Below are 20575 nucleotides of genomic sequence, written 5' to 3'. Positions count from 1 at the left end.
CAGGCTCCAGACACGCAGGCTTAGCGGCCATGGCTCACAAGCCCAGCCGCTCCGTGGCATGTGGGATCCTCCCGGACCAGGGCACGAACCCACGTCCCCTGCATCGGCAGGTGGACTCTCAACCACTGCGCCACCAGGGAAGCCCCCCTCCTCTTTATAGGATTGGGTAGCAAACAGTTCCTGGACTGGCTGCTGGCCACAGACCACACTTTGAGTAGCTCTAGCATGGACAAACGAATTCTTAAAGGTTCTGAGAGAGATTAGCATGGACAAGAATAGCTAAGAGAGGCCTCACTGAAGATGAAAGATTGACTCAAGTTGGTGACATTTGCTTATGAGTGCTTGATCTTCAGGTGTATAATTGCAAAGTATTTGGAAACACATCCCTAATTTTCTTTTTCTTCTTTCTCAGAGACTCCAAGTGTGACTGTGATCCAGCTGGCATCTCGGGGCCCTGTGACACAGGCCGCTGTGTCTGCAAGCCAGCTGTCACCGGAGGGCGCTGTGATAGGTCTGTGTGAACTGTGACCCTACGGGCACAGCAGGGTGTCCCTTGGCAACTAGCGTGAGAATTCATCCTCTGAGTGCAATTACGGAAAAGGGACACTTAACAAATGTTGATGACCTTCTTCCTGCCCCCTGTCCTCAAAAACTAGGCTTTATTTATTTATGTTTAATTTTACTTTTTGGCGGTGCTGCATGGCATGGAGGATCTTAGTTCCCCGACCAGGGATCAAACCCGTGCCCCCTGCATTGGAAGCACAGAGCCTTAACCACTCGGACTTCCCTCAAAAACTAAACCTTAAAAAAGGTGCAACCAAGACCCCAAATCTCACTGGACTCCAAGCTTTTGCTCTGGGTCCCTTCTCTGTTTATGCTGTGACAGAGGCACAGGACCCCGGTGAGTCCCTGGCCAGCTGGCTCTGAATCCCAGGTGCTCTATGCGAGGTGGTATGCTGTGATGAGGTCACATGACTCAACCTGGTCCCAGGAAAGGCCTGGTCTAATTAAACATGTTGGGGAAATCTTAGTAAGTGGGAATATCGCAGTGTATGGCCACAGATAACCGTCTCATGCTGAGAAGGACCGGGGATGGGATGGTGGTTATATGCACACACATGAACTGGGGGGAGGGAGATGTAAGAGCCCTTTGGGTCCCAAACCACGTTGGGACAAGTGGTGCAACCAGGTCGATCCACCTTCAGTTGCTGCTGCAGGAAATTCCTTGAGTACAAACTGTACCCAGACTTAAAACTCTTCCCTCTCCTGAGATTGTTGTGAGCAGAGGGCTGCGAGGTAGGCCCCAGAGGTAAAGGCTTCCCCCTTATTTCCTTAAAAGAAAGAAAGCAGTTCTTTGGCATCCTGCCAGTCTCGTATCCCTGGGCAGAGGAAATGCCAGGTACATTCCTGGCTTTTGTTTTCAGGGGGTTCTTTGCTGCTGAGGTGGGGGTGGGGGTGAGGAAACATAGCTTTAAGTGTTAAAAAAGGAGTCACTTTTTGAAAGCATTTTCAATTTCAAAATAGAACACAGAAATAGAAAGTCACATAAAATGTTGTCAGCAGCACCAATTATATGAAATAGACCTTTGCTAAAAATATGCCAGCCTCATAACACCCTCCCTCCTTCCTAGAAGTCACCACTATTCTGACTTACTTACTTTTCTTCGTAATTAATTACCCAAGTACATCCTTAAACACTGTGGTTTCGTTTTGCCCGATTCCCTTCACTTCCCTCCCTCCACCTCCCTTCCTTTATCATTCCCTCTCCAAGCTTTCTGTGCCCCCAACTTCTTTCCTCCCCTCCTCCCTCCCTCCTTCCTTCCTTCTTTCCTTCCTTCCTTGGTTTTTAATCTGAAGGTTTCCTCCACAGAAACTATAATGATTTTTTAAACCCCTTCTCTATAGGAAAAAAAAACCCCAACTTATTTATTTACAGCTGGTTTCTGAAGCATCTGTTGTTCACGGCTAAACTGCTTTTCCGTGATTTTGCACAATGAACATATTCTTGACATATAGTCCAGTGGATTAGACCACGTAATTTATCAGCAGACATACCTGAGTTAGAATTTTGTCTCAGCCACTTACCAGCTGTATGACCTTGAACAAGTTTCTTAACCTCTCTGGCCTTGGTCTTATCATCTAAGAAAATTGGAAATAACAATTCCTATCTCATAAGGTTGTAGTGAGGATTAAATGAGGGAGCATAAGTAAGGTGCCTGGCATATCACAAGTGCTAAATAAATGATAATTGAAACTATCATTATTTCATGTAGAAGGATGTCGTTAACTTGAACAGAGAAGAAAACAAATCCTTCCTGGCTTCCCCTGCCCTCTTCTCTATGACCCCAGCCTCCGGGACTTGTCTGCCAGCTGCGGTCCTCAGAGAAGTCACCGGAGGGCTTGAGCTAGGAGCAGAGGGGAGGCCAGCCTACATTTTGCTTTTGTAGGAGCCTCTAGCCATCCTTTTTTGGCATAACCTCACCTGCCCCCTCCCCTGGGGGTCAGAGCCTAGGTACAAGGGGCAGGGATGGTGGGCAATGCCAGGGAGTGTGGTCTGGGAGGGGTCAGTACAGCTGAGTGGGTGCTGGGGCGGGAGCATTTGCCTTTCTTTTGCTGGTCCCCACTTCCCACCCTTTTGCCCCCGTTAAATACTTACTCCAGGACAGGGCCAGCTCTGCATATCCCTACCTCACCCCTCCCCGTCTTGCCCACTCAATTCCTCACCAAGGATGGGAAAAATCACTGTTTCCAGACCATCACGTCAAACGTGATACTGCTTTACCAGAGCAAGAGAAAGTGAAAATTCTTCATGCTTTTTTAAAAAATTAATCAATCAATTAATTAACTAATTAATTGACTGTTGGGCCTTCGTTGCTGCGCCCGGGCTTTCTCTAGTTGCGGCGAGCGGGACTACTTTTTGTTGCGGTGCACGGGCTTCTCATTGTGGCGGCTTCTCTTGTTGCGGAGCGCAGGCTCTAGGCGTGCAGGCTCAGTAGTTGTGGCTCGCGGGCTCTAGAGCACAGGCTCAGTAGCTATGGCGCATGGGCTTAGTTGCTCCGTGGCATGTGGGATCTTCCTGGACCAGGGATCGAACCCATATCCCCTGCATTGGCAGGTGGATTCTTAAGCACTGCACCACCAGGGAAGCCCTTTTGTGCTTTCTTAATGGGGAGCTGTGACTTGTCCATCAGGGGGTCTGGGAGTGGGGGGTGGTATGTGCAACTTAGTATTTCTCACCTCTGGGAATTAATGGGCCGGGTGGAAGAGAAAGTAGAAATGATCAGTCATCATATTCTCTATAGGGACAAGAAATAACCTATAATATTGTCCTGATTTCTAAAACATCACTGCAGGTGCCGACCAGGTTACTACCACCTGGATGGGGGAAACCCTGAGGGCTGTACCCAGTGTTTTTGCTACGGGCATTCAGCCAGCTGCCAAAGCTCTGGAGACTACAGTGTCCATAAAATCACCTCTACCTTCCATCAAGGTAAAGCGATCTGTTTTCTAGGTTTTTTGCTTCTAATGTTGTATAGGGTTTTGTGCTTATAGACTTCCGTCCGCAGGATGGGGTCCTTGAGTCATCTTTAGCAACTCTCTTCTCACTTTAAATGTATATTATTTTGTGAGGCAATAAGGAAGAGCCTAGTGTCTTGTAAAAGTTATAGCTGAATAGTTTACTCAGACCAGCTTATGAATAACTTAAAAAAATAACTAAAAAGAGACCAGATTTTCATCTCCCTGCATTTCCCATCCCATCTATTTTAAAACTACAAAAGAATCATTCTTTTGGCTTGAAGGGCTTAACATGAGTCTTCCTGGAATTCACATTCACTAATAATACCACTTTCACATACGCCAAACGAGTTAATTTATGTGAAATTAGTTACCAAGCTACAAACACTCTAAAAATACAGGAGATTAATATGATTTCAACTCTGAGTTTCTCTTTGAACATACTGGACCCTCTTACCTCACTAAGGCCAGACCCTGTTTATGTAAATAAAATAAAAATACAAATTATAGGCAGATGAAAACATGCTCTCTTATTCCAAGAGTCAGACTCAGAGACAAGAAGTCACAGCAGCTGTAGGGCAGGAGTGGGTGAAGGTGAATACAAAGTAGAGAGGTGCATAGGGGGTTTTGAGGATGGTTCACGAATGTGGAAACATTAAGAAATCCCCACTTGTTACTCACTGCTAGTGAGTAGCAATCAAGTCTTGCCTTGTTTAACTCAGTAGATATTGGGGTTTGTCCAAATGCAGAGTGGTTGTTTTTGTGTTTCAGATGTTGATGGCTGGAAGGCTGTCCAAAGAAATGGGTCTCCTGCAAAACTCCAATGGTCACAACGCCATCAAGATGTGTTTAGCTCAGCACGACAGTCAGACCCTGTCTATTTTATAGCTCCTGGTATGTATGGTATTTTTCCTGTAGAAGCCAACTTAGAAGACTAAGAAGTCAGGATAGAAAAATGGGGTTAGAAAATGTGGACATCTTATCACTTAGTGTTCTGGGCAGCAGTATCTCCAGAAGACAATTGGGGCTTCAGCCCTTTTTGACAAAATCATGGCACAGTACAGCAGAACTGGGTGTCCAGGTGGTCAGACCCTGGTTCAGATCCCTACTTCAGTCAAATGGGAAGTTTCTAGGTTTCCCACCAAGACAAGAAATAAGGACAGTGGTCAAATCTGTGGGTCTACTGAGAAACAGATGGAAAAGTGAAAAGAAAGCATTTCTCAGAGCTTTAAACTGCTTGTAAATGTTAAAAATATACATTAGTCAGAGAAGCTGGATGGAAAAGCTCTGGCTAGAATTTTTTTTAATTAATTAATTGATTAATTAATTTATTTATTTATGGCTGCTTTGGGTCTTCGTTGCTGCGTGCAGGCTTTCTCTAGTTGCGGCGAGTGGGGCCTACTCTTCGTTGCGGTGCACGGGCTTCTCATTGCAGTGGCTTATCTTGTTGCGGGGCACGGGCTCTAGGCATGCGGGCTTCAGTAGTTGTGGCTCACAGGCTTCAGTAGTTGTGGCTCATGGGATCTAGAGCGCAGGCTCAGTAGTTGTGGCACACAGGCTTAGTTTCTCCGCGGCATGTGGGATCTTCCCGGACCAGGGCTCAAACCCGTGTCCCCTACATTGGCAGGCGGATTCTCAACCACTGAGCCACCAGGGAAGCCCCTCTGGCTAGAATTTTAATCCTAGTTCATATCCTTAGCTAATATGTGATTCCTGGGCAAGGTGGCCTCTTAACCTTTCCAAACTTCAGTTCCCTCAGCTGTTGAATGGGAAGAATAATGACAACCTCCACGAATTACTGCCATCAAATGTGATGATGTCAGTGAAAGTATTCTGTAAACTAGAAAGCATTATGTAACAAATGGTATTATTGCTGATAGACCTGGGATCTTTACATATTGGTCTGTCATAGGGGCCAGGCTATGAATCATGTAATGGATGGAATTGTCTTATAATGAGGCCCTTTTAGCGTTTCAGTAACTAACCCTTCTTTGTGGCCAAGAGCTGCACGGCCATGTCCACTGCCATGAACTGGCTCTTCTGGCAGGGTGGCTGGGGAAGGGTGATGGGTGGGTAACGTAGGACCCCAAGAGAAATTGCCAACATCGATGGAAACTTACTCACTCCTTTGCTTCTCCAGTCTCAGAACTGACCTCAATCTTTTCGAATTCTATTTCACAGCCAAATTTCTTGGGAATCAACAGGTGAGCTATGGGCAAAGCCTGTCTTTTGACTACCGTGTGGACAGGGGAGGCAGACACCCATCCGCCCATGACGTGATCCTGGAAGGTGCTGGTCTATGGATCACAGCTTCCTTGATTCCACCTGGCAAGACACTGCCTTGCGGGATCACCAAGACTTACACTTTCAGGTAAAGAGAGAGACTACAAGTGGGTCAAGGAGAGCAAACTGTGACTGAAGTCTGATTCCTTTGTTCATCCAGTCATCATTCATTGGTTCAACAAGCTTTTCTGAGCACCTTTTATGTACCAAACATGGTGTTATGTGCTGAGACAGGTCATGATTGCTGCCCACAAGCCCCGGACAGGCTAATGGGGGAGAAAAATAAACAGATGATTACAGTGCAGCTTGTAAGGGATAAGGTGGACACAGGTGCTTTGAACACACACAGGAGATATCCGTAACTCACACTGGAGGGATCAAGGAAAGCTTCCCAAGAAGACGTGACAAGTGAAGGGCCACTCTTTAAGGAAAGAAAAGGGGGGAAGGTTAACATGGCAGAAGAAGTATGTTTGAGGAAGTTTCGTACATTTAGGAAATTCTAAGTGGTTAAGCATGAGTGGAGCATGGGGTCAGGGAGAGGAATACAGTGAGAAGTGAGGTCAGAGAAAGAGGCTGAGGTAAGGTCATGGATGGCCCCATGTGTGTCTAAGGAGGTTACATGTTATCCTGTGGAATGGGATATTTTTTGAAGTATAATTGACCTAAACACTATGCTAGTTCCAGGTCTAAAACATAGTGATTTGATATTTCTATACATTACAAAACGATCACCCTGATAATTCTAGTTACCACCTGTCACCATACAGTGTTATTACATTATTGACTATATTCCCCAGGGTGTACATTTCATCCCCGTGGCTCATTTATTTTATAACTGGAAGTTTGTACCTCTTAATCTCCCTCACCTATTTCACTCATCCCCCCACACCCTCCCTTCTGGCAAATACCTGTTTGTTCTCTGTATCTATGAGTCTGTTTTTGTTCTGTTCTGTTTGTTTGTTTTTTAGATTTAACATATAAATGAAGTCATATGGTATTTGTCTTTCTTTGTCTGAATTATTTCACTTAGCATAATACCCTCTAGGTCCATCCATGCTGTTGCAAATGGCAAGATTTCATTCTTTTTTATGGTTGAGTAATATTCCATTGCATATATATATATATATACACACACACACACACACACATACATACATACATATATACCACATCTTCTTTATCCACTATTGATGGATACTTTCCATATCTTGGCTATTGTAAATAATGCTGCAGTGAACATAGGGATGCATATAGCTTTTTGAATTGGTATTCTTGTCTTTTTCAGAAGAATACCCAGAAGTAGACTTGCTGGATCATATGGTAGTTCTATTTTTACTCTTTTGAGGAACCTCCATACTGTTTCTCATAGTGCCTGCATCAATTTACATTCCCATCAACAGTGCACAAACATTCCCCTTTCTCCACATCCTTGCTAACACTTGTTATTTGTTGTCTTTTTGATAGTAGCCATTCTGACAGGTGTGAGATGATATCTCATTGTGGTTTTGATTTGCATTTCTTTGATGATTAGTGATGTTGAGCATCTTTTCATGTGTCTGCTGGCCATCTGTATGCCTTCTTTGGAAAACTGTTCATTGAGGTCCTCTGTCCACTTTTTAATTAAGCTTTTTGTTTTTTTGATGTTGAGTTGTATAAGTTATTTGTATATTTTGGATATTAATCCCTTATCAAATATATCATTTGCAAATATTTTCTCTCTAGAATGGGAATTTTGAATGGTGGGTACAGAGAGTTCAGGGGAGGGGGCTGTGCCTATTAAGTGCTTAGTACTGTGTCAGAGGCTGAGAATTCAAGATGAAGATACGTGGTCTTTGTCCTTCAAGAGCTCTTGTCTAGTAGGATATGTAACATGTCAAAAAGCAAACATAACACAATACAAAATCTCTTCAGTGGTGGTGCATGCTCATGGGGAGTTGGGAGGAGAGGAAAAAGTCTTAGTTCTGCCTGGAAAAGCATTACTAAGGACGCAGTATGGACTGAGAACAGGAAGAAGCACAGGGCTTTCCCAGGGACAAAATCAGTACAACCCGTACATGTGAGTATATGTGGGAATGTGGAAAGGCATAATACAGGGGATTGATAAGCGGTATTTATGGCTGGAACACAGTGTGTATAGGGGAGATGGGCAGATAAGATTGAAAATGCTGGATAAAGACCCAGCATGGTGGTTCTTGGATGTCATGTCAAGGTGCTGAGATCTTGCCCATGCCTACAAGATGATGGAAAGCTATTGAGAGATTGGAAGTCGAGAATTGGCGTGATCAGGTGTGAAGGCTGGGTGCAAATACTGTGTGGAGGACAGTTTGTGTAGGGTCTTTAATTGAACCACCAGGACATATTCACAGTGGTTCGAGTGAGGGTTGTTGGGGACCTACCCCAGGGCAGAGGTAAAGGTAATAGAGAATAGAAGACCCACAGCACACACACAATGTGTTCTTAAATAACTGAGTGCAACTTATTCTAACGATACAAACACCCAGCTCTCCACGATGGAACACCCATTCCCACCTTCTCAGCTTGGTAAACTTACTCTTTAAGATTCAGCTTACAGGTTTTTCCTTTGTATTAGCCTTCTCAGAATCCTAGGTAAAATTACAGTCCATCCTGAGTTTCTATGGCATCCTGTTCATGCCTTTGTTATAGCCCTTTCTGCATTGTATCATAATTATTTGTTTACCCGCCACCCCTGGGAGACACTGATCACCTCACTCTACTTGTCTTTGTATCCTCCGTCCTGATACAGCTTCTGGCTCAAACCAAGTGCACAGTAAACGGTTATTTCACGAATCAGTGGATGAAACAAAAGGGTTAGTATTGTTCCTGGAAGAGCTATTCCAGTAGAAATCAAAACAACATAAAGAAGAATAGTACAAGGGCTGGTGATGTGATGCACTGAGGCAACATGATGCCAAACTAGGAAGTATTAGTTGTGGACAGTGTAGAAGGTGGAAACTGACTTTTGAAAATAGGAGGTGAAATGTGCTCAGATTACAAATCATTTAAACAACAAAACCAAAAATGAATGATGGCTCTTGAGGATCAGAGCTTCTGGAACTCAGAGATGTTCCTGCTATTAGGTTTTATGTGACCAAGAATAGAAAGTGGTCTCTGAGGACTTGGACCAGCACTGGATGCTGTGACCCCAGGAGCTCGGCTTCCTGCACTGGGATGCCCTCCATCAAATCCTGTGGGGCTTGCACTCCCCATGGAGTGAGAAATTTCCAGGCTTGTGCCTATGAGGATGTGGCTACCAGTCCTTCATCCCCGTACAAGCAGGGCTGTGAAGGGGCTTAGCTATTCCCCCATTCTCAGGCATAATTTGTATCGGGTATACGCATTATAAGATTTGATAAGAGTTGGATTTTTCAGCTTTTGCTTTTAAATCATGCAGATTAAATGAAAATCCAAGCAGTAATTGGAGCCCCCAGCTGAGTTACTTTGAGTATCGGAGGTTACTGCGGAACCTCACAGCCCTGCGGATCCGAGCTACCTATGGAGAATACAGTAAGTGGCTAAAAGAAATGAATTTCTCTCTTCTTAGGTTTTAATTTAATTTGCTTCAGCTCTCTAAGGTGGTGACAGTCTCCAAACAATTAAACAAACTACTTAATGGTTTTGATATCGAGTCTCTGATTGGGTCTAGATTTGTACATTCTAGAAGAAGTTGTTAAGAAGGAATGTTTCTTGAAAAGAGGTCAGCACCAATGAAGAATGAATGATGCTTCCTCGCTAAAGAGCCTCTGAATTTAGATTAAAGCTGATTATTTGAAGAAGATAACCTACAGCAAAAGGCACGTTCCCTTAGCTCGGAAATCGCTTCTACAACATTGTTCTCTTTATTTCTTGAGTAACTTTCCTTTGGGATTATACTCGGTGCTACCACGTTCGGATATCATCATGTATTCTGTTAATTCCTATTATTGAACTTCTATATACTATGTACTATGTTGGGTACTCCTAATCTTGATTGGGATTATTTTTATTTTATTTTATTTTTATTATTATTTTTTTTTTGCGGCACGCGGGCCTTTCACTGTTGTGGCCTCTCCCGTTGTGGAGCACAGGCTCCGCACGCGCAGGCTCAGCGGCCATGGCTCATGGGCCTAGCCGCTCCGTGGCATGTGGGATCTTCCCGGACTGGGGCACAAACACGTGTCCCCTGCATCAGCAGGCAGACTCTCAACCACTGCGCCACCAGGGAAGCCCTTGATTGGGATTATTTAAATGAGACCTCCTTAAGCTCTTTAGCACCCATGTAAAAAGGAAGCATGGCTGGCATGCACCATTTCCATGTCACTGATATAGCGAAAAAAGCAGGAAGTAGAAAAGGTGCTTACTAACAATTTATTGAATCTTTACTATGTGCCAAGCACACTACAATACATGCATTATCTCATTTAATTTCACAAGAAACATAGGAGGTAGATACCACTGTCATTTCTCTTCTACTGTTGAGGAAACACAGTCATCGAGGTGTTTTGTGACTTGCCCAATTCACACAGATAGTGACGATTGAGCCAGAATTTAAACCCTGATTTTTCTGACACCAGAGCCTATGCAGTCAGTCATGATGAACTACTATATCTTTATGCATGGCATAGTGAGTGAATACCAACTGTCTTTGATAGGGCTATCAATGAAAAAAATTCATCAATAGTCAATCTAAGAGGGCTTCTCTGGTGGCACAGTGGTTAAGAATCTGCCTGCCAATGCAGGGGACACGGGTTCGAGCCCTGGTCCGGGAAGATCCCACATGCTGTGAAGCAACTAAGCCCGTGCGCCACAACTACTGAGCCTGCGCTCTAGAGCCTGTGAGCCACAACTACTGAAGCCCACGCACCTAGAGCCCATGCTCCACAACAAGAGAAGCCACCACAATGAGAAGCCCACACACTGCAATGAAGAGTAGCCCCTGCTCGCAGCAACTAGAGAAAGCCCACGTGCAGCAACGAAGACCCAATGCAGCCAAAAATAAAATAAATAAATTTTTAAAAATTGTCAATCTAAGAAAGAAATGGAAAATCTTATTCGAGCCAATATGAGAATTATAACCCAGAAGACAGTCTCTCAGAGAATTCTGAAGACTGTTCCAAAGAGGTAAAGGGGGAAGCCAGTATATATGTGATTTGGGAAGAGGGTACGTGCAATCAAGCACACATTTTGGTAGAAGGTTACTGCTATTTGCAAGGAACAGATACCTTAGTTAATGGTTTAAGTGCTTTTCTAAGTACGGGAAGATGCAAGAAACTGGGTTCATAAAATTTTCTCCTGAAAATATCTAACTATCTGAGGGCCAGTTCTGTCAGGTTTCCTAGAGCACAAAGTGCCACATCCTGATCTTCACCCTGAATTCCTTTCAGGATGTACTGTAGGTCAGTGACTGCAGTGGCTAAAGACTTGATTCTTGTAGAAGTGGATAGTGGGCAACATTCTTTATTTTATAATCCCTTCCCTTTCAGTCTTAAGTTCAACCAAGGTTTGGGAAGCATTTCGTGACCAATTGCTAGGAATGCACATTCCTAGGTCAGGCGAGGATTTCATTGACAGGCCACGGAACGTGCTATTACTGGACTAGGTTCAGTTAACAGTAGCCAAAAGCCTCTGGACCGCCTGTCTTTCTAGTCTGTTCTGGTCCAGAAAATAGTTCCCTCTTGTTGCTTCTTCCCATATCCAGAGTTATTATGCATGATTATAATCTTACAGAACTATATATTTGATCAAATTGTTTCAAGTTGCCTAATCATCATTAATTTTATCTGAGGCTCAATCACACATTTGGTAATGCAAGAAACAATAATCTTGTAAAATAGGCAGCATATAATATAGCTAGTAACATTAAAAGGTCATAAGCAAGTATTTAAGCTAAGAACTTCCATTAGGTGCGGCCCAGTATCTCCCCAGGTCGTCTGACCAGTCTGTTCTGCGCTAATTGTTATCTTTAAAGAAAATGCTATATTGGCATTGTACATAAAGTTCACCAAAGATGTCTGCACATACAAGGCGAGTAGTGGGTCATCATGACCCCTTAAAAGATTGACAAAGGAATGTTATTGTCTAAGGAGTTACATGGCTGGTGCCAGAAGGAGAAAAACTGATCTTTATGGTTGAGCAGGTATTTCTGCCACAGGGGAGATCTGGTTAACACATAATGCAGATGTACAATGCAACTAGAGGGGAAGGAGGAGGCCAAAGGGCAGAGAAAAAGTTTCATGTTTAAATTTTTCTTGTCTTGCCTTAAAAATATGAATTTTCATTGCATCAAGGAGTTAAGAAAAATAAAATCCAATGAGAGGCCTGACTTTAGATCCTTGGACCTTACCACTTGCTGCTTCTAAAGTGTTCCCTCTCTTGCAGGTACTGGGTACCTTGACAATGTGACCCTGATTTCAGCTCGCCCCATCTCTGGAGCCCCAGCACTATGGGTTGAACAATGTGTATGTCCTGTTGGGTACAAGGGACAGTTCTGCCAGGAATGTGCTTCTGGCTACAAAAGAGATTCAGCCAGACTGGGACCTTTTGGCACCTGTATTCCATGTAACTGCCAAGGAGGAGGGGCTTGTGATCCAGACACAGGTGAGTGAAATGACACCTGGACCAGATGGTTGGGGGCACAGCCAGGTGACTGAGGTCTCCCGCGGAAGAGAGAGCTGTGTAGGAAAGACCATGCCTGAACTCATTTCAGAGATGGGAAAGGATTAAGGGAAGCAGGGCTGGAGTCAGGGAAGATGGACATGGCGCTTTATTACACTCAATCCTTTTCAGTATGGAAATGCCACAGGGTTGTGAGAAAGGTGCTAGGTTACAGGAAATGGCTGTCATGGTTCAGTGCTGGGTGGGGGAATTGGTGTCGAGTTGCAAGCATTGTACGGGGAGATCAGAGGCAATGTCAGGACTGGAATGAATGTGCCGACAAATGGTGTCAGGCCTTGGGGGACAGCGGAGCAGTGTTAAGTTATGGATCGTAAAGGAAGTGTATGTCTGCTTAGCCTGGGAGAGTGAGGGTGAGATTCAGGGTCGTGGCCATGTTTAGAGTTGGTACTAGGGCAGAGTGCCAGCACTCAGGCACTCTGGGGAAAGCTTCAGAAAGGCAGGCTGTGAGTTACTAAGCTCTGACTTGCACATGTCATGCGTATTAAAGCAAGTGTACAGTTTTACCCTGCTCATTTCTCTGCTCCTCCATTCTTCCTCTGCCTCCCAGGAGATTGTTATTCAGGGGATGAAAACCCTGACATCGAGTGTGCTGACTGCCCCATTGGTTTCTACAACGACCCGCGTGACCCCCGCAGCTGCAAGCCCTGCCCCTGTCGCAATGGGTTCAGCTGCTCTGTGATGCCCGAGACAGAAGAGGTGGTGTGCAATAACTGTCCCCACGGCGTCACTGGTGAGGCCAGCTGCCTGCCCTGTCCTGATGCCGTGAATCTGCAAGGATAGCTTCTATTCCAAGGGATTCCCAGGGAGTTTTCATTACTCAGGGCTAGTCTAAATGGGCTCATTTTAAAGATAAGGATAGCTTGTCGATGCCCAAGAGCTGAAGTGTATTGAGGAAGGGCAGAGTGTACAGTTACGGGGAGGAAACATCTAAAGCTGTTTTAGGAGGTCTGTAATTAGGAGATGAAGTTTTCAGATGAAATACAGGGTTTAACTAAGTTTTTAAAAATGAACCAAGGTGGGCTTCCCTGGTGGCACAGTGGTTGAGAGTCCGCCTGCCGATGCAGGGGACACGGGTTCGTGCCCCGGTCCAGGAGGATCCCACATGCTGTGGAGCGTCTGGGCCAGTGCGCCATGGCCGCTGAGCCTGCGCGTCCGGAGCCTGTGCTCCGCAACAGGAGAGGCCACAGCAGTGAGAGGCCCGCGTACCGCAAAAAAAAAAAAAAAAAAAAAAATGAACCAAGGTGAAGCAGGAAAACTTAGTGGCCTTATAAATGTCGGATCTCTCTGCTGGTCAGTCTGAAAGAAGAGTTTATCTTCAGCAGCAGTCTCGGTGGTATGGGTCTCAATCTGACTTTTTCCCAGTCAGCTAGTTAACTGGCAGGAAGGCTCCTAGTGGCGCTTGTGTTCTAAAATCTGTGACCACCGTGGAGTGGAAGAGCCAGGCCCTGGCCATGGGCTCCCATTCCTGAAGCTACTGTTCTGGGGTCCATGGGGGAAAGCTCCTCTAGAGGGCTATTTGTACTTCTGTCCTCTGCGTCTGGTTTCACTGCCAGTGGATGATCGCTCGGGCTTGGCTCTTTGTTCCTTCCAGGTGCCCGCTGCGAGCTCTGTGCTGATGGCTACTTTGGGGACCCCTTTGGGGAACACGGCCCAGTGAGGCCTTGTCAACCCTGTCAGTGCAACAACAATGTGGACCCCAGTGCCTCTGGGAACTGTGACCGCCTGACGGGCAGGTGTCTGAAGTGCCTCCACGGCACAGCCGGTACACACTGTGACCAGTGCAAAGCAGGCTACTTTGGGGACCCCTTGGCTCCCAATCCAGTGGACAAGTGTCGAGGTAGGACTGCACCCCTAGACGGATTGCACAGCCTGTGTGTGCGTGTGTGTGCGTGCGTGCACGCCTGTGTGTGTACACGTGTAAGAACATACGAATCAGCAAGGCCAACAGCAGGTTAACATCGCGGTGCTACTTTGGTTTCTCTGACCGACTGGCTCGTGAACAGCCTGGACCGTTCGCCTGTCAGAGGTCTTAAGAGCAGTGTCCCCTGCATCGGGGCTCTGGAGTCAGAGCTGGAGGGTGTTGAAAGGGTTAAAACTGGGCGGGACAAGTGCAAAAGGTCAGGTTTACGCTCCAGAGTGGAAGAGGAGATGAAATGGGGCTGCTTCCAGCACCCAGTCCGGAGGCTGGTAGGCAGGGTGGGGCTGCCAGACCCGTAAGCGGAAGATGATAAAGGGCTCGAAACTAAGCCTGAACACACTGAAGTGGGAGGGGAGTGGGCTGTAAAGAAGTTGAAGAGACCCTCTCAGGAAGTCAGTGCGATTGATGTACAAAAAGGTAACAGTCCAAACGTCTCCTAAGGAGACTGGGCTTCAAAGCAGTAGCTCCCGTGGAGCATTCCTCGGGGCCGCTTCAGATCAAAGCATGAATGTGCAGATCAGGCCTCTTGCTCAGCCCTTCTTTCAAGCCTTCGAACATGTTCTATTCTAGAGGCAAATTCCATTCTAGGGAGCTGGCCTGCCTCACAGACTCACCCCTAGGTCACAAAGGTCCCAGACCAGCCCTGGTGCCCAGAACTCAGGAGCTTCCTCATTTTAAGGTTCAGAGTGCCTTTGGGGACCGAGATTGGAGGACTCCTGGTCCCCCAGGAGGTCTGCAGGGAGCCCAGAGCCACCCCCCACAACTCACACCAGTGTCCTCAGCCCCAGAAATGCTGAGGACCTCTGTGCAACTTGGAGCTTCTACCCAGGGGCACGAATTCCACCTGCCCTGAACCCAGCCTGTGGGTTAGCTGTGATGTCCTATGATAGGAAGCATCCACATGACATCAGCGGTACTGAGTTCAAGTCCAGTTTTTTTTAACACACCTATTGTATTGCGCTGATCATGCCAATTAATCTCTCTGAGCCTCAGTTTCCTCATATGGATGATTAATATTTTACTCAAAGTGGTTGCAAAGATAAAGTAGCATATGAGAAAGCACACTATAAACTATATAATTCCATCTATAAGGTGCTATGAATAGAGATTTCACTGCCTTTAGACCATACATTTTTTCACTCAACTATCTTTTATCAAGCACTTACCGTGTACCCAGTGTGGAGCTAGATACCGAGGTTATAATAATGAATAAATCAGCTCCAGCTCCCAAAGAGCTCATATGCTAATAAGGAAGACACACAAATATGTAAGCAAATAATGACAGTACGCTTAGACATATGATCATACTACCAAGTGTTTTGTGAGCACTGAAGGTGGAGTAGCCCAAAGAATCACTCCAGTAGAGTAGTGTCTCACCCACTGTTACATCCTCAGCTCCTAGAACAGAACATGACAACATAGTGGTACTGAATCAATTTGATTGAATAAAGGTACTGCTTTACCGCAGAAGGAAAATATCACTGGCTCTTGCCAGGTTCTCATTCCAGCTTGCCATTTTCTTGCTGTGTGTCCTAGGTCAAATTACTCAGCTTCTCTGAGCTCATATTCCTCATCTGTAATATACAGAGAGATGTCTACTTCTGGCACATATGGGCCCAGAAGAAATGTTATTTTCCCTGTGAGCAAAGCCAGAATGTCTGCAGAATATCCAACAGGCTTATGATTTAATGGGAGGAAGTAAATAAGTGCCACTAGAAAGGATGAACAGTTGTAGTGTCTCTTCATCCAGTCACACACCCCAAACAAACTTGCCAGATGATTCCGAAGACCTCTCTGTATTGTGGGAATGTGCTTGGAGGCATAGCCAAGAAATGAATCTAACACAATATGAATCAACAAGGGCAAAGAAGGATTCTTTGCCCTTGGTGACTCAATCTTCCTTTTATCTTTGCTATACCTCCAGTTTCTGGAATTAGCTTGACATGAAAGCTTCCTGTTTGTCTGTCTTTTTTCTCTAGCTTGCAACTGCAACCCAGTGGGCTCGGAGCCCGTGGAGTGTAGAAGTGATGGCAGCTGTGTTTGCAAGCCAGGATTTGGCGGCCTCAACTGTGAGCATGCAGCATTAACCATCTGTCCAGCTTGCTATAATCAAGTGAAGATTCAGGTGTGAATGCTAGCCAGACCTCACCGCAGGAGTAAAATCTTGAAGTGTCTCCTGGGTGGTTCTGTCACAAATCCAGGACTCTCCTAGATTCCTGGGGATGGGGGTGGGGATTACTATTTCTTTCTTTAAAAATTGCTATGTTAAAACAACTTCCATATACTAGTAAAAATACTTCAGGCTTATGTTCTTATATTTACCATTTTCAAAACCCCTTTTGCAGATACTGCCGCATTCGGTACTCATGGTAACTTAGTCAAATTGGAAGGAAAAGCGTTCTGATCTCAGCTTTCACTGAGCAAACAAAGTTTTGAAAAATGTGTAATTTTTCAAAGTCACATGGCCAGGTGGAACCGAGAATACCATCCATGTCCCCTGATTCTGAATTCAGTGCTCTTTCCATTATAATATGCCACTTTCTAGCTGGATTTTTTCCCAAGAGATGTCCTTATAAAACAAATGAAGAAGACATAATCGTATAAAAGATATGAGGAGTCCAGAGGTGTCAAGGCTGTCAAAACAGGAATAGTCTCCAGAAATTTCTCATTCAAATTCCAGAGAAGAATGAAATTGATGTTGTTGTTGTTAATTATTAATTAATATTTTACTGGGGTGAAGGGTGGGGGAGGAAAGGGCCCAAACAGAACCCAAATGTAGAGCAAACTCAACCTATTTTTCCAAATTTATCTATTTAACCAGCCCTCTGTAGCACTTTATTCCAGGCACTGTTCTAAGTACTATACAAATACTAACTCATTTAGTCCAAGTAATAAGTCTGTGAGATATTATTATTATTATCCCCATCCTATGGATAAAGAAAATGACTTACCCAAGGTCACACAGCTAGTGAGTAGTGGGGCCAGGATTCAGACTCAAAGTCTAGGCTCTAGAATCTGAACTTTAACATGACATGCCAAGCATTTCTGGGCTTTTAGCTACTAGCCCCTGGGTACCTGCTATTTGACCATGAACTCTGTCACCTGTTCTAATCCTCTTCCTTGTGTGGTTTCAGATGGATCAGTTTATGCAGCAGCTCCAGAGCCTGGAGACCCTGATTTCAAAGGCTCAGGGTGGCGGTGGTGCAGTACCCAACACAGAGCTGGAGGGCAGGATGCAGCGGGTTGAGCAGACCCTTCGGGACATTCTGAGAGAAGCCCAGGTTTCAGAAGGTGATGAAGGCCAATTTCCCTTCACAAAGGAGAGAATTCAGAGTCCTAGAAAGCAATACACTAGGTCACAGACTCTTCGGTGGTAACAGTTCAGCAGATGTCTCTGCCTAGCCCTTGCGGAGGTGGAAGGACTGTCTGTGATGTTCTCCTGGGATCTGAATGATGGAGATAAAAGAGCAGTTGCATGCATTCATATGTTGAGTTTTCACCATTTTGCCATAAGCCACTCAAAGTCACTTTTTCAACCCTCCATTATGTTTGACAACTTGGCCCCCAAAATGCTTATCCTCCCTTTCCTTGTTGGTGTTCAGGTGCTATTAGATCCCTCAGTCTCCAGTTGGCCAAGGCCAGGAGCCAAGAGAATAGCTACCAGAACCGCCTGGATGACCTCAAGATGACTGTGGAAAGAGTTCGGGCCCTGGGCAGCCAGCATCAGAACCGGGTTCAGGATACTCACAGGCTCATCACTCAGATGCGCCTGAGCCTGGAGGAAAGTGAAGCTGCCCTGCGAAACACCGTAGGTGGTGCTGGGTTAGGGGGCTGAGAGTCATTGCTGAGATGGAAGACAGCCCATGTCACAGGCTCACCTTTTCTCTCAGGTTTTCTGGTCTCTCTGGCAGAAGTTAGACTTCTCTTCCTTGCAGCAGTTGCACCTTTCTTTATGTTCTTTGGCTTCCTGCAGTTTCCCATTTTACTGTGCTATGTTCCTCTCCTAGTTCATTTCTTGCTACCCATAGCCTCATCTTGGCCGTCTCTTCTCCCTTCTTTCTGCAAATCTTCTAGGTTGTTAGTTCCCAGAGGGCAGGGCTCAATTTTGTTCATGTTTACATTCTCAGCCCGTAGCACAATGTGTGGCTGTGATAAATGTTTGCTGTAAGAAAGAGAGAGAGAGAGAGAGGAAGAAAGAAATAAAGAACAGATGAAAAAGGAAGAAAGGGAAGGAAGAAGAAAGGAAGGAAGGAGGCCAATAACGACATGATTCTTAAAATAGGGGAAAAAAATGTTGCCAGTATGATTTTCTTAATGACGTAGTTTGTAGTGTGGTCGGAGGCAGAGGTTTGAATGAGCACTCTTCTCGTTCTAAATAAAGAAGGCAGTGGTGATAATGTAAGTGGGTGGATAGGAGGTGGATAAAGAAAACTGGAAGATAATCAGATATTATGCTGAGAAAATGAAGGATTTAAAAATAGTGTGTATTGATTTTCCTTTGTAAAAAATTCAGAAAATACATAAAAATCCCCTATGGTCTCATTGCTAAGAAATAACTATCATTAAAACTTGGTCTATGTTCTACTGGACTTTGAATACATATGCAAATATAAACATGTATATATTTTAAAATTCATCTCTATCTATATACAGGCTTCCTTTAAACTTGGATTTCTATTTTATTCTTGTCTATACATTTTTTAATGTAATGACCATCGTGACCAGGGACTCGACGTGTCACGTTGTAGAATGCTGTGTGACTAATGACAAGTGGCCCTGACAGGTGCAGAACCTGCTTAGGCTCCATGGCTCATATGTAGGCACACGGCAGAGCCTTAACCAATTGTCCTTTTTCCACAGGACGTTCCTCCCTCAGAGCACTATATGGGGCCAAACAGCTTTAAAAGTCTAGCTCAGGAGGCCATGAGACTGGCAGACAGGTGAGCAGTACTGGAGGGCACCTCTGCTTCAGACCACCTCTGCAAGGCCAGACTTGAACAGCGCTGCGGGGTATTCAGGACCAAACCATATTCATTGCCTCCAGGCTCCTTTGCAGCCATCCCCCTGCCCTGAAGCCATTTTTTTAACCCCTTGGCTTTTAGTATATATAGGTGGCCACTGGGCAAGGTCACTTGGCAGGAGTTGGGGGCGGGGGTGTTTCTTTCGCAGATTTCTCTATGACTCGACAGCATGGCTTTGGTGTATGTCAGGTGTAATTCCTTGGGCCCCATCAAATGAATCAGCCCTTGGAAAAGAATGCTTTGCACCTTTGAGGGACTCCCAGGCTCCCACACCAAGCCTGGGAACAAGTAGCTGCGAGCTGTTTGCTGGCCTGTGGGGGCCAAGTCTGCAGAGGGGGAACGTCCTCCTGAAAACCGGCTCTGCAGGCCCCCAGTGATAACGGGCAGCTCCTTAGTTCTTGCCTGACTATAAATCCTACCATGCTGAAGAGGTTTGCTCTTGGCCGAGGGCTCAGCAAGGTGGCAGGCTCTGCTAATCCCAAATGAAATTGTTAGCAGAAGGGGGCTGGCTTGTGTTCTTGCAGCGCACGGTGCCTCCTGAGCTCGTTTCCATCGCTTTCTAGAACCAGGAGGACAAAAGCAACTGGGGGACTTTTATTGACAGGCTTTGTCCCCCTTAGTGGTGGGCTCAGTTTAGAGATGCAGCAAAACTAAATAGGGAGTTGGCTCCTGAATGGAATAAAACCTAGGGGTTTCTCCTGCAGAAAACAGTTTATAAATGCAATATTTTATCACCCTGAGACTTCTCCCACCCATCTCCATAGCTTCCACTGATTATGCCATAAATGGAGAAGATGACCAAAAAAGTCTAGGACATGAGGCTACTTCTCAGAACACCCTCTGCTTCGAGATAGCTCCTCTATTAGAGGAGCTCCATCTCATCTGGGTCAATTCTGTTTGGTTTTTCTAGTCCAACCATTTCCCTTACTCCTCTCCTTTCATTTAAATAAAAGCCCCAAAGGAAGCTCTTTGCCGTGGAAACTCAAATTCTTGGTTTTTGATCCTTTCAGCCACGCTGAGTCAGCCAATAACATGGAACAACTGGCCAGGGAAACCGAGGACTACACCCAACAAGCCCTATCTTTGGCGCGCAAGGCTTTGAGTGAAGGAGGCGGAAGCAGCAGGCTGGACGGCTCCGTGGTGCAAGGGCTTGTGGGAAAGTACG

General features: G+C 45.4%; 1 protein-coding gene across 1 annotated transcript in view; it reads left to right on the top strand.

Moving 5' to 3' along the window:
- Positions 1-20575, top strand: part of LAMC2 (laminin subunit gamma 2) — a gene marked incomplete at its 5' end in the record, with an annotated part of 62150 nt that overhangs the window by 30416 nt on the left and 11159 nt on the right. Inside the window, 13 exons of the mRNA XM_079726808.1 lie at positions 413-511; positions 3354-3490; positions 4288-4410; positions 5698-5887; positions 9212-9324; positions 12175-12393; positions 13019-13201; positions 14063-14308; positions 16369-16514; positions 17524-17680; positions 17992-18197; positions 19250-19329; positions 20421-20570. Of these exons, the coding sequence (XP_079582934.1) occupies positions 413-511; positions 3354-3490; positions 4288-4410; positions 5698-5887; positions 9212-9324; positions 12175-12393; positions 13019-13201; positions 14063-14308; positions 16369-16514; positions 17524-17680; positions 17992-18197; positions 19250-19329; positions 20421-20570 (2049 nt within the window). The remainder of the gene's footprint in view (positions 1-412; positions 512-3353; positions 3491-4287; positions 4411-5697; positions 5888-9211; positions 9325-12174; positions 12394-13018; positions 13202-14062; positions 14309-16368; positions 16515-17523; positions 17681-17991; positions 18198-19249; positions 19330-20420; positions 20571-20575) is intronic.

Source organism: Hyperoodon ampullatus (genome assembly GCF_949752795.1).
Source record: "Hyperoodon ampullatus genome assembly, chromosome: 2".
NCBI classification, from domain to species: Eukaryota; Metazoa; Chordata; class Mammalia; order Artiodactyla; family Ziphiidae; genus Hyperoodon; species Hyperoodon ampullatus.
This window is presented reverse-complemented; position numbering and strand designations above follow the sequence as displayed.